Source organism: Cydia splendana, chromosome 9, assembly GCF_910591565.1.
Source record: "Cydia splendana chromosome 9, ilCydSple1.2, whole genome shotgun sequence".
NCBI lineage: Eukaryota > Metazoa > Arthropoda > Insecta > Lepidoptera > Tortricidae > Cydia > Cydia splendana.
This window is the reverse complement of record NC_085968.1, coordinates 13,054,587-13,069,720: the sequence shown is the minus strand read 5'-3', so window position 1 is coordinate 13,069,720 and position 15,134 is coordinate 13,054,587. Positions and strand designations below refer to the sequence as shown.

The following is a 15,134-nucleotide window of genomic DNA, read 5'->3' as shown; positions in this document are numbered from 1 at the left end:
AAGAAGCAATAATGTGGTGGCACACACCCCATATATCATGCGGAGGGTTTCATAAAGGCGGGCGGCGCGCCGCAGCAAGCGCTCGGACACTGAAGGCGTTGTTATGCGACGGCGCTGTCCTCGGATAATGTCTTGCATAAATTTACTCTAATCGTGTAAAGCCAGTGCCACTCGCATAATTTAATAGAAGCAGGCGATGCACTTTGTCAAAACGCCGCTGTGATTACACTTTGTTTGAAAAGAAAATGCGTTTTCAATAATATATTCCTAATACCTGATAGCAGATCGTTGCACAATATTCGTGATATTGTTCATTGGCTCATATTGTGCGCTAATTAGAATTACCTGTTTGCTGCATCTGCCTTTGTACTAACACGTTATATTGCTCGTGAGAGTGGGCAACGGTGCTTTGATTGTGCCGGTGTTTGACTGCAATTTTGGTGGTAATTGCAGTGGTACCCGAATTGAAATTCACAGAGATTTCTATGCCACTTCGTAAGTTTGTAAGTCGCAGTGTCAATTTGAGATTTCTAATAGTGGGATTCATAGGTACGCGTTATATTTACCCTACGCTACGTGACCCTTTTGGTTGTCACTGTGACAAGTTACGCAGTGGCACAGAAACCAAAATCCATGTATAACACGCTTGAGTGCGCGTGGTGCATGCGGGTAAGAATAATGAAGTTTGTTTTTTTTTTTTTAAGTTAGCAGTTATAATTAGCAGTTAGTTACCCTTTCTTCTGCAATAAAAGATACTTACAATCACAAGGTCCCCGCGAAAGAAGGACACGCCTAGCAGCAAGCGGCAGGCACGCGGTAAGCCAGCGCCCGATGCAAATTAGTGGAATCACAATTAGAGCTCGATTGTAGTTCGCCCTGCAGCCAGCATTTAGCAAATGAAACAACCAGGTAAGATATTCAGCAAATAAATTATAAAGCGGCGTGCCTTGTTTTATTCTGAACAGTTTCTGCGTATAAATAAATTCAACTTCGCTTCCGAAAACACGAACGTAATGTGCATTTTGTAAGTGCATGTTGTCTATTAAAGTGGAGAGACGTCCAACAAGGAAATAACACGTATGTATTCTGTGCTTAGGGCGGACATGGAGCACTATTTGTATGGCAAACAAAATGTCGTCGGAATGTCGCCGGGGTTGACAGATGATGTTTTGGGGCAATTAATCTTGACCAAATATGCGGGAGCCGCGGTCTTCGCTCGTACCCTAATGACGCTACTGCGCTCCCCGCCTCGATCCCCGGCCACTGGCCCCGCAATACTACATCCCTTTGTCTAATAACATTATAAAACAATTACACTTACTAATTGTTATCTTGCATAAAGCGTGAGAATATACCTACTTAATGGTAATGAATATTAATTCAATATTTGATCAATAATGATTAATGAGCCAACGGTGATAAATAACTGGGATCAGTAACTGACGATTCTTGGTATAAATACTACACTACGACAAATATGAATTCATGTTCCATTTTTAATTACAAGCTAAATACAAAGCAGAATTAAAAAGTGGTTAAATTAGTCATCATAGTTCCAGCTTCGAAGCTATTACTTTTCCAATTATTAACATTTTGTCTAATTAACCCAAAACCACGGCTCAAGAGATAATTAAGGTCCCACCATCTGGCTCCAGGAAGTCACTTTATATACATGCTAACAAAGTTGCTGCAAACAGTTTGTAGGTATTGCGACTGGTATAATAAGCTAAGTTCTAGTTCTTAAATATGTACCAGTTTCCACAACAGTTTCAATTCAACGTATACATTATTGGTTCATAACATAATATATGTATAAATAGTGATTCAGTACAAAATGCAAAATTAAGAGTGTGTTAGCATTACCTCCTCAATTGACAGAAAAGATTTGTAGAATACCACACCATATACCTACTTATATAGTATATATGTATAATTTGATATCACTGTCTGCCGTATTCGAACTTCAACGTATTCACAAGAGGCGACACGTACTAGATCCATTCTAGATACGTTATAGTTTAGATATCAACTAGTTCTCTTTTGCACTTTTACGTTAGATAGAGTAAGATATCTATTAGATGTGAATTGGATCTCTAAGTCATATCCTGTGGAAATCGTTCAAGTGTATCTCCAGAATCGCGCAAATGTCAAATTTGACAGGTTAGATCTTAAACATATCGTTATCTTGGTGATGTCTAAAAGATATCTAATAGATGTCTATTTCAAAATCCGAATCAGGCCCTAAGTCTCACGGGCATACACAATGAATGAATATAAAATCGGTTTAAGACCAAGAAGCCAATTCAAATGTATACTTATTGTAAGTTGTCAAAATGATGCATTCTCGCTTGCGTAACAGTAGTACTAAATTTAAACTAAAATATAATATAGCTTTACTACGAAGTGCTACGCCGTAACCCACCGTAGCATATTTATCGGCCCGATTCGAACTTTAAAGTTCGAATCGGGCAGTATATCTCGACTGTAGCGAAAATTGTAAGGAAAGGAAAGAAATGTTTAGATCCGTTTAAAATAATAATATCTTTATGAAACAAAGTGCATGAAGTAAAATTGTTACATATTCTATACATGAATTTTTTTATAAGTATGTTTAGCTAGTTAGGACATATTTTATATAAAGGATTTATATACAAACGAATCAATGAAACGATCCCCAGGCTCAGTTCAAAACATTGTATAGGTATTAGGTTACTATGTCAGGAAGCAAGATTTCAACACCCCGTACGCGTTGTAATGTCTTCATATTTAAAAATCTGTTATTGATCTAATATTGATATGACGATAGCGCACTTCGTGACATGTAAGTCAACTTTCGTTGGGACAGTATTAAACACTATTTGGCCAATGTCAGCTAGGTATCAAAATACTAATGTAGTCATTAACAACCGGCGGCCGGCGGCGCTACACCCAATAGTCCCAATACTTTATACAACCCGTGATTCACCAAGTAATTTGCTATAACCATTGAAAACCGATTATAAATTGTAGTAAAATCTAAAAAAAACGCATTGCTGTAAACTTTCGCGCGTGTTTCACAACACCGTTTTTACACACTGTGTATTTATAGGCGGTTTGTTTGTGCGCTAGTCGTTGCTTTTTGGATTTGATTGGCGTGTATGACGCGTGACAACTGTTATGGAACAGGAGTGGGATTCAGGCTTTAGAAATATTATTTTAAGTCCTAAACAAATTTACCTTGTATTTTGTTAAAAACTATTACTATTGTGTAAAATGTGAAAATACATTATAGATGTATTGCTGTGCTTTTTAACATATAGGTATTCTAATGTGTCAAGATGTGTTTGCTTTGGTAAATTTGAGTTGAGACTTATTCTTTGAATTGTGACATTTATAAAACTTCATTTGATTTCACATTTAAATCAGACTCAATTTCGAGCAATATTTTTTTATCGCAACAGAACTTTAATAAAATACCAAATAAATGCACATACGTATATTGAACTGGCCATCATGGCGCGCAACATATTACACAACAACAGGCCTTGATCACAATGATCACATGCACATGTGCACGCACACTCAACGAGTTAACGAACGCGATCTGGTCCCGTACAAATCATCACAAAGCTCTTTCCGCATACGTAAATTAGATCGGTAACTCGGGTGTATGTACACGGCTTTAGAGGCGTGATCCGCACATTATTGGAGTTTGATGTTAACGGAGCATTATTATGCGGGTTTCCAAACCGGGCGAGGTGAGGTGTGGAGAACGAGCAAAGTTATATTAAGTTGGCCCTTCCTTGTCACCTCCAAGAAAGCGTTGTCTTTCCAACCAAATAATACCGATATCTTTCGAACTAAACTCTTTATAGTTGTGTCACCGTGATGTATTGAACTTTACCGTGGACTTTGTAATCGAATCTCGCTGAAAATTTAAGCTTCCGTCAAGTTGTAAACTCGTTAGCCCATAGAACACAATAAATTATATTTCTATTTACAATTTTGGGCCGAATAATTTGTCACAGCTCTAAACTCCTTGACAAACAAAACAATTGGCATTGTTATACCGTTTTTTATGATTTAATTAGTCTTTCCAGCTTAATCAAAACATTTTTTGGCGAGTTGAATTGTAAAATATGCAGATTTTGGCGCTAACTTTAATATTGCGCTCCAAATTTACACGGTTAGGTATTAGCTCCTGCTAGTTTACATTCCCTTCGCCAAACATTCATGTAATAAATAACCATAAAACGCGGGCAGTGTTTTGGAATTGCGAATAGGTACCTAAGCATACGGAAAATGAAAAATTTAATATATGGTTTAGTGAGAAACGTGAGTTATTTTCTCATTAGAACCGCTTCTATACGTTCCCAGAGGTTAACTCTAAAAGCCACCCGGGACAAAGTAATATTACTTTCAACCTTGACTCGCAAGTTCATTAATATTTGAGTAATAATAGCTTATGGGTGACTACACAACAACTACGCATTTAGTTTTATTGTGTCTAGCCTATTGCTGTGCCTAAACTATGTGTTAATGGCTTTTCCTATTTATTTTTCTGTAGGTTATACACGAGGGGATTTTTAACGTGTCATCGAAACATTGTTTCCGCGTGTAATATCGTAGATACTTAGCTATGTAAGCTTTGTTGTCATATTACACAAACATTTGACATTTATGGAACATTCAACTTAAAACATTTCAAGTTATATTTATTTGAATACTTACTAATATACACCGTGTTTTTATTGAATTCCTTTAACTTCGGGGTATGGTTAAGTACGTTTAAGAGAACTAAATGGCATAGTTAACTTAAAAAAAATATGTTTTTTTTTTGCTTTTTTTTGAATAAAAAAAATAGTTTAAAAAGTAATTAAATGTAGCATATAGCGTTGTTGTAACACGGGCATCACATTTAACTCAACCAAACAATTGAAATCTGTGACATATCAATATCATTTCGAACATCGATCGACCGAGATTGTACTTAAGTTTAATAGCAAATCTATGAACTCATTCTAAACACTAATCAATATGTAAACCGGCCCTAAGGCAAGTGTCCACGCTTGTAGAGGCCTTATAGGAAAAAAATAAATTATTGATTATCTCCGAAATGGAGTTAATTAGAATACCGGTGTCTTTGAGAAAGTTACTTGATTTAAGCTCAGGAATGTACCCTTGAAATTAACGGAAATAAAAAAAAAAACGGTGTAGTAGAGTCTGTGCGGAAAGAGAATAGTCGTGGAATATATGGAAACCAATACATTCTACGACTCGTCTTTCCGCACAGACTCTAACGTAGTTCTAGTTAACAAAGACCGAATTAAAGCTATTAAGAATCCTTTAAAAAATGGTATTAAGTACCATAAAGTAAATGAAGAGGCAAACCTTCCTAACTCTTTTATATCGTGTATTGAAAATTCGGATCGATTCCACGGGTGCCATCTCTCCTTCGGGCGCCGCACGGTCACCTAGTTCATTCTTAGAAGATAAATTATTTCTTAAAAAACTTTTCGCATTCCGCTGGTAATCAATTTTATGGAACTGTATAAGGAATTTGTTCGCATTACGGCAAAAGTTTTTATAGTTATATCAGCGTGATAAGTAGTTGTTGGAGTTCATTTTTATCTCGAGCTTTGTTCCTGTTCGCTTTGCCGTTTATATAGAGTTAGTTAGTTATCTTTGGCGTAGACATACTGCCAGATTTGAACTTTAAGATACGTCAATTAATAGAACTTGAAACGATATGGATTAGATGTGTTAGTGTCAAAAGTGACGTTTTTGTTTGAACTACGGAATAAGCCTCCTGTCTTGTGCACACCTCCTGGGATTGAGCAAACTAGGATTACACGCATTTAGGACCTAATGAAGGTACTAAAACGATTTCCAGCGTGCGAAAAAATCTCATTTGATTGGCCTCATCTATACAATACATAGTTTTAAAATGGGAACGAAACTTTCTTTGTATGGGAAGGTGAAATTCGGCCGAGCTTGCTGCGGACTCTTAATGTAAATGTTCCCATTAAGAGTCCGCAGCAAGCTCGGCCGAATTTCACTTTCCCATACAAACAAAGTACCGCACCGTAAACGCATATACCGTCTCCGTTCAAACGAAATAAAAACTGATTAGCGACATGCAATATTTTTACTTGTCCAGGTTAGCTATCATAAATAAGTTCGCGATACCTATTAGCTGACGTCGTCAATTAAATGTTTTAAAGCCCTCGCAGGTTAATTGCTCCTATAAAGGGAACCCTTGTAATTTCGATCAGTCCATCTAGGCGTACGTCAATCACGGCCCCTAGCACCTTCAATTTATCCATTGGGTATCGGAATGAAATTGAACATAAAACCTTTTCACATGATTGATGCAGCCAAAAATATTTTTAAGGCAGTGTACTTCTGAGCGTCTAAGGCACACCATCCCACTAACCCGTGGTTAAGCGGTTAAACTCTTAACCTAGTGTCAAATTGTACTGGTAACCATGGTAATTCCAGGTTTAACCGGTTAACCCCAGGTTAGTGGAATGGTGCAAGTGGGCATACGTGTGTTACGTTATTCGTGACATTTCAGTTCCTCGGTAATTATTTATGAATTTAGTACGATAATTTGCGTTGTGAGAATGTTACAGCGAAATGTTATGTTGCCACTTTTAAACACGGAATTGAATACACGAGCGGTTGAAAAAACTGTAAAATTGTGAGTGTAAATATCAATCCATGAGCGTGGAGCGCAAACGGACTCGATTTAAATTACTAAGACGCTATAGGGAATTCTTAAGCATGGGTCACTTTCAATTTCATCCGGACGAGCAGATGAAAGCCAATCCCAAATCGTAAGCAATTCACGGAATCGTAAAAACGCGTCTAGAGGGCCGGCAGTTGGAATTAACCTTTCCAACAGTCCCGTAGATTAGTGGCCCAGTTACGGCTGCGGCCGGGTCATCCACTAGTTAATATTCAAAGGGTCGTACCATCTCGGATTCCAAGCGCGTTTCCTTCCCACCATCGCACTACCTTAGCGCCAACGATTTCGTCATACTTTTCCTCCTCCTCCTTGCTTCGTTCTCCTCAGTGCTGAGGGTCGAGCGGGGTGAGGGTTGTGAGGGGCGTCCATACTTTTACTCGTCAAATATACATTACCAATACGCCAAATTGTTCACATAATAATTATTGTCGTACATTAACGCGATTTTCAACCGATTCAGTACGGCTGAAGAACTTGAAAAAAATAATGTTCGTCAAATGGACCAAATAGCATTTTTACCCTTCGACAAGCTACCATCAATATATCGGGGTAAGTAATTATGTCCGAACGAAATGATGCTCTTTTCTTGTCCTTAACCTTTTATGTTCATTCCTTAATTACAATCATGTGGTGAAACACAGATCGGAAACAAAAAGGTTTTCACAGTTGCCCGAATTTGGTTTCGCATTCATCACTTAACTTTTTAATCAAATTTAATTCTGAAATTTGAGGATCTCTCCTCTAATTTCACGGCTGAATGGATTTGTTTTGGGGTTGCAAAGAAATGTTTCAATGTAAACCCTTCAATTCAATTCAAATAACGCAAAGGTCGAATTTATACAAGCGGACGGCTGAAATGTTCACGGATCGCCAATCTCCAAGATCCCACATAACAAATTGATATTAATAAAATCATACCTAAATTACAGGACGGGTGTAATAAAAATAACAGCTTTACGTACAGTAAAATAAAAAGGCACTTTCAATTTAACGACAGACTATAACGATAAATTCTTTACTTACTTTTTCCGCTAAAGAATTCTTTTGTACCTATACGATAAGGTTAATAGAGGTTTTATACTCTAATGACTATACCGTCATATCCTTCTTAAATAAGCTTAATATTGCACTTAGTTGCACAAATCGACAAAAACTGTCGTTCTTTCTTGGAAATGGTCGGGATTCTATCTTTAAAGTTTACAACCAACGTAAATAACCAATTGAATATTCATGCACGAGAATAGCGCTTCGAGTCTAGTCGTTTAGGGACAGTGTGGATTGACATCGACAAACATCGCTGTGTAAACTTCGGCGAAACAATGAAAAATGCTGCGGATGAAAAGCACTGTACTAATATCCAGTAAATTATATTAATGGGTATCGGAAGATATCAGCATATTGCGATACTGGCCATTGTGTCCGATTGCGAATAGGTTTTTTTACATTTGCCTTTATCGTTTAACGGCCTATTAAAATTCGTGCAACGCGAACGGTCAACATGTAGGGTTGACCTTTGTGACGATTTTTAAATATTGATTCAATTAACGTAGGTGGAGTCGTTATGAGGGCAGGCCCATAAAGGATGCGTGAGTTTTACCTCAGTTGGCGCCGACGTGCTGAACACATGCAACGCCACTTATTCCGGTCCTTAACCACCCCGAAGTTTGTTCTTCTTGCATATGTTCCGCAATAGTAGCTGGTTCATAAAGGGGCCCACTGATTAACAGTCCGCCGGCCGGTGTCGGCCTGTCAGTTGTTCGGAACTGTCAAAATTTTGTTCTAACTGACAGGCCGATACCGTCCGGCGGACTGTTAATCAGTGGGCCCCTTAAAGCACGCTACAATAGTTATTTGTTTTACAAGGGGGCAAAGTTGTTGTTTAACCGCTCGTGCTAATATTGATACCCGAGCAAGCGAAAGATTCCAAAATTGAACCACGAGCGTAGCGAGTGGTTCGAAAATTGGAATCTTGAGCGTTGCGAGGGTTTCAAAGCACCAGGGTTAAACAAAATTTGGCCCCGAGTGAAACACAAAATTTTTCACCACACCAACCCGAAGCAAATATTAAATGTAAAATATCAAACAAAATCAAAGCAAATCAAATTCAAACGGGTGCGTAACGGTCCATATAACAACTTTTGATATATTTTTAGTCGATATAACGATTGAGGGACATAATGCACTATTGATATAACAATACATGGTATATTCTTAGAGAGTCTAACTATCGTCAAGTATAATGAACTTGTAATATAACAACTTCTAATCTAACATTAACAGCGTATAACGTATATGTGATATAATTATGTTCGATATAACGCTCAGTTGGCATAATGTAGTACTGGTATAATTTGTAATATTTACTACTATTATAACAACCTACGTATAAGAACTTAACGCAGGTCTCAGTTAGGTACGACGACGAGCGAAGCGAGGAGGAGTGTTAGGTAGAACTGCGACCCTACTGCGCGCGAGCCGAGCGAGCGAAGCGAGCGTGCCGCGGTAGCGGCCGGCGAATCGCCAGAACCGATTTTTTTACTACTTTACTTTTTTTAGGAATAAGTAATGGAAATCCTCGATACGTTTCGCTTCTACCACTTCGCTTCGGTTCGCTTGAACGCACGATCCCATGCAGACGAAATAAGAGATAGATAAATGTTTTTTCACCACACCAGCTCGGAAAGGCTTACTTTGCACTTCAAAAACTGATAGCAAAAGTTGTATTTTAATCACATGTGAGGCAAAGTAATCAAATGCAAATTTTGAGTTGTTTTCTTATGTTTGCTGTTAGAATTGACTTTTAAATGATTTTGGATGATAAATATTTAATAACATTCATTTGGATATGATTTGGTTTGATTTTGTTTGATATTTTACATTTAATATTTGTTTCGGGTTTGTGTGGTGAAAAATTTTGTGTTTCACTCGGGGGCAAATTTTGTTTAACCCTCGTGCTTTGAAACCCTCGCACCCTCAAGATTCCATTTTTCGGACCACTCGCTACGCTCGTGGTTCAATTTTGGAATCTTTCGCTTACTCGGGTATCAATATTAGCACGAGCGGTTAAACAACAACTTTGCCCCCTTGTAAAACAAATAACTATTTAAGTACTGACAAACCTCAACTTATTTTTATACATTAGAATACATTATACCATAAATACTTATAACAAATATTCATTATATCCAGTAAACGTTATATCAAATAGCTTTTATATCGATTAAGCATTATACCCCATGAAAATAGTTATTTTGTTGTTATATCAAAAGTTCATTATACCGCTTAAGTGATTATACACCATGAAATTATATCAAAAGTTGTTATATCTTTTGAAAATATATCAAAAATTGTTATACGGATCATTACACACCCAATTCAAACGAATGTTATTAAATATTTATCATCCAAAATCATCATTTAAAAGTCAATTCTACCAGCAAACATAAGAAAACAACTCAAAATTTGCATTTGATTACTTTGCCTCACATGCAAGTGCAACTTTGCTATCCGTTTTTGAAGTGCAAAGTAAGTCTTTCTGAGCTGGTGTGGTGAAAAATACTTTTCACCTCAGCAGCTCGAACGAGGGTACTTTGCTTCTTAAAAACAGTGAGCAAAATGCGATTTTGCTCACTGAGTGAGACAAAATGACATTTTGCTCACTGAGTGAGACAAAACGACATTCAAGTGACCTTTATGGTCAAATGTCATTTCAACATGCGGGGTCTAATACAAGTTCGAAATACTTGGGTTTTATTATCTCTGTCCCTTTCACACTGTTAGCAAAAAGAAACAGACAAAAAAAAGTTAAAACGGTAATTATATTGACGGTTTATAATAGACGCCCGAAAACTTCAGACCGCATCGTTCCAAACCACGTACGAGTATGAATTCTTAATAATTAATTAATATAAATAAAGTTTAAGATTTGATAAAAACTGGTACAATACTATATTTTCGGTATTTTATTGTACAATTAAAATAATGAACTCAAAAAATATATATAGTACGTACATAAAATATAGTACGTAGGTATCCGCAATTCGGACCATATCTTACAAAGTTTAAAAAAAAAAGCTGTCGATTGAAGTGTCAGTTGATGTTCGTTATTTCCATATTATTTAACTGAAACTTATTATTACGTTTTGTTTTTGTGTTCGATTGCGTTAATTAAACTTAATTGTAAATCTTAAGAAAACAGGAGTGCAGGTATTAAGTGATGAAGAAGGATTACATTTTTCAAGTTGTCTAATAGGTATGTTCTCACTGCTAAGGGTGAAAAATTTTGTGTACTACACGAGATCAAAGTTATTTACATCTCGTGCGCTTTTGAGTCCCTTACTACGCTCAAGATTCTAAATTAGATTCACTCGCATCGCTCGTGGATCTATTATAGAATCTTTCGCTTGCACGGGACTCAAAATAAGCACTTGAAGAAATATCAAACTTTGATCTCTTGTTGTACAAATAACTATTCCTCGTGTCATGTAGGTAATTTTTTCTGTATTATACAACATTATTAAATACTACCTCAGCAATATAAATATAAGTAGGTACAGGAAATTCCAAAAGAGGCATATATATATATAGGATGATTGAATACTTAAGGTTAATTGGATTGACAGAGTACAAAATAAGTATTTTACTTACAATAAGTAACCTAATAAAGATGAGTTGAACGGTAAATTAAGCACAATAACAGGATCATAATGTCTTGATTATGCGTATTCAAAATTAGTCGTTTATTTTTCTTACATTTATATGCAACATGGTATTTCTTCCGCATAAACTTTTATTTCCTCTTCTGCTTCTTAAAATATTAAACTTTCTGTAACTGCAGCTTTATATTAGTCTGTTTTAATGTAGTAATTTTGTAACTGAAATTAATAAGGTATAAAGTATAAAGGTAATAAATAAGGTATTATATTAAGGTATACAGGGTCCCTATACCCTCTATTCTTTATTTCTATCGAATTAGGCCAAATTGTTTTCCTATTTATATAAAACGACGTCTCGTAAAACTGCCCATAAAATAATGTTTTGTCCATAAAACTTTCTGAACGGAACGGGTTTGCATTAGCAATAAGTGAGTTGGCTTTAGCAGTTTACGATGATTGTTATTGATTGCTGATCGTCCTCTACTTTTACAACAGACATTTTATATCGCTGACAGCACTTTTAATGAAATTGAGCCTCTTTCCTAATAGAGCTCCGTTATAAATACACTTACCAATATTATTAGAATTAATAATCAAATTATTCGGCCCCCATGACCGTGTTGCGTTCAAATACAGATTTGACGTCAAAACTCCAAATAGAAATAAATGACAACTTGTGTATGTTATACAGATGAAGATTAGAGTTCCTTTTTTAACTTACCTAACATTAAGTTTTTCGTTGTTGCAGGCAAAACAAATGAGCGCGTTCAATAGCGCCGGCCGATCGCCAGGACGGATGCCGTAGCTCGCCCAGTGGAGCACGCCGTCGCCGTGATGAGCACAACCCGCCATAATGCGCCGGCGGCCATTTTAAAACGGAGACTGCGCTGGTCACCACGACATGGCCGTTTATCGCGGCGCACGCACACTCCAACTACCCGCGCAACCGCGCTCTGCTTCACTGTCACAACGCTATGAAATGTGGAAACACGGAAAGTGGCGACAAAAAGCGTCACCACCAAGGACAAACCCAGCCGTTCGGGTTCCAAGATAGATAGTTGGGGACATTTTTACAGTGTAGTAGAGGCCTAAGTGTTACTGTTCTGTGTACATATAGTGTGTGTAGGTTTAAGCATGGGTGGTGAGAGTAGAGGAGCGCGCGCGCCGTTGCTGGAGAGCGGTGAATACGCGCACGCGCACAAGAGCTCGGCGCCGCGTTGTTGCTTTTGGTTGGCCAGCCACGTCAACGTGAGGAAATGCGTCGCCGGCGTCATGCTGCTATCCGTCCTCACAATATTCTTCTATACTTATTATGTGACGGCTCCGTTAACAAGGTAATTTTCATTTATACTTATTAATATAAAACTTAAATTTGCTAAAACATTAAGCATTTGGACTGGGAGTTTTTTTTAAACAAACCAGTGTTGACACCGCTAGCTACCGCGCCAACCATTCCAAACGTTGCTGATTCGGTCGCCGCGCGAGGTTGCGTTCTGATGCACTCCAATCACACTGCATTGCAACGCAACCATTGCGTTGGTAGACTGTCAAATTTCACCCGTTTTTTGCAATGACAACTCACACATTCTCGGGATACAATCAATCAAGTTTCGACGCGTTGTACTTATCTTGTAAGGTAAAACCGTTCAATTCCGAGAGTAAACATTTGATTAGGTATTGAACAGTATATACAACCCCATAAATACACATTTAAAAAAAGTTGAGCATTACTACTATCTAATCGTGATAGCAAATGGGCAATTTAATTTTTTAAAAGCGGGGGCGGTCGTTACTGATATTTGCAACTTACGTATATGGCTTTATTAAAGTTTAGGGACGTTTTCTTATAAGTAGGTAATGTATCAAAAACTAACCTTGTTTCGGCATGGTCTAAGTGGCAACGATGCCTGAATCCGTATTCATATTTGATCGCTGCGAAGAGCAAAACGTGATAGAGCTTTGATCGGATCGATAGTGAAATTCTGTTACAGCACGTTGTAGGTCATTAAATTTACAGGCAATTGGAACACTCGAGGCCATTTTGCTACAGAAGCGGAATTTTTCGCTCAAAGGTTCTTTATGAATTATGAACAAAAGAAGAAAGGTTGATAGTAGGTAATATTTCAATGAAATTTCAATACAGATTACGAACTTACACTAATTTAAAACATGAAAAAATACGAAATATGCGTTTCGTCCCCAACGGTTAATATAAAATACGAAAGCCTCCTGAATAATGACGGGAATGCCGCCCGAACATAATTAATTACTCTAGTTTAAATTATGCGTCATTCGCACAGAATTCAATTTACTTTCGTGGCTTTATCGAATTAATGTGGAATTATACCGGTCAGTACGCCTCGTCTACCAAGGGATTAGCGTTTATTTTGTACCGTTCTGTTAATAAATAAACAGTAATCGGCAAATAAGTCTCAACTCAACTCAACTATAATATTCATTTCGATACAGTTTAGTCAACTATAATGAAATTGACCAATCACAGCTCGCCGCGGTCAAGAGGACGAAATAAAACCATAGCTCAGATTAATTTTTTATTTTAGGTTGTATTGTAGGAACAATTGCTTCATAAGTCAGAAACGCGTACGTGACACCCTTCATATAGGATCATCCATAGACTACGAAAACCGCTTAGCATTACTTGTTAGTCTCCATAGGCTACGGTGGCTAAAATCGAGAAAAAACGTGTTTAAAAATTTAATTTAGTAAGGAGTAAGTCCCAGGGCCTCATGAGTTACGAGAAGGTGTCGTTGGCCAACCCGCCGTGGGGTGCGGGGCGCGGCGGCCGGGTCGCGTACCAGTATGAAGGTATCGCAGCTGCTCACGTATCTTAGCTGTATACTTTTGGTTTGTTTACCTATATGATTCTACTAGTTTAAAGTATTATTTTTGTTGATTCAAATCTCGTACCTTACTTAGGCAACTCAGCAAGCTTCGTTGCCTAAACACGGTACTCGACTGAAAAGCTCTCTATTATATCACGATTGTATAAAAGACTAATGTTTTAATTATGTTTTAACTTTTAATTAATTAAACAATGAGATAATTGCGTGAGACCTAGCCTAATAAGTTTTATTTGAGCAAGACATTAATATATTTCTACTCTTGATCACCGATTAAAAATCATCGTGTATATAAAATACGAGTAAACACGCCCACGACGTCGCCCGGTGCCCTCACATTGTCGATATAGGGAGTAGTCGCGGAGGCGGACGGACACGGTCCCCCTGTGCGATTTCCGACTACACTTCCTCGTTCTATTTCTGTCAAAAGATTTCTTTTGTAATTAGTACTCATGTTGTAATATGTATTTAAAATATTATGAAACCTAATTTGTCTTTCAGAAGAGGATTTTATTTAATGTACATTGTGCGCGACTTCGTAGAATTAGTTTGTGTTTCTATCCGGGACTTCGCCTGCGTAGAATTAGTATTTATGTATAAACACTTCCATACCAAATTCCACCACCCTTTTGATCACCTTACTCATCCCATTTTCGAGATAAAAACTACGCTACGTACGGGGAGGGCCCCGAGACTCAAACTATCTCCATACCAAATGTCATCTAAATCGGTTCGTCGGTTAAAGCGTGAAGAGGTAATAGACGGACAGACAGTTACTTTCGCATTGAAGAATTTAGCTGTAGAAAATATCAAGGAACCCTAAATTGTCGCTGCTTTATTGCAATTATGTGGCTCCAAATTTACACCAAACACGCCCTACTATAGCCT

At 37.5% G+C, this 15,134-nt stretch overlaps 1 protein-coding gene across 2 annotated transcripts in view; it reads left to right on the top strand.

Moving 5' to 3' along the window:
• Window positions 1–15,134, top strand: part of LOC134793634 (bifunctional heparan sulfate N-deacetylase/N-sulfotransferase) — a 168,421-nt gene that overhangs the window by 82,305 nt on the left and 70,982 nt on the right. For both annotated transcript variants that reach the window (XM_063765264.1, XM_063765265.1), the window contains exon 2: window positions 12,134–12,719. In XM_063765264.1, the coding sequence (XP_063621334.1) occupies window positions 12,520–12,719 (200 nt within the window). In that variant the 5' untranslated portion in view covers window positions 12,134–12,519. The remainder of the gene's footprint in view (window positions 1–12,133; window positions 12,720–15,134) is intronic.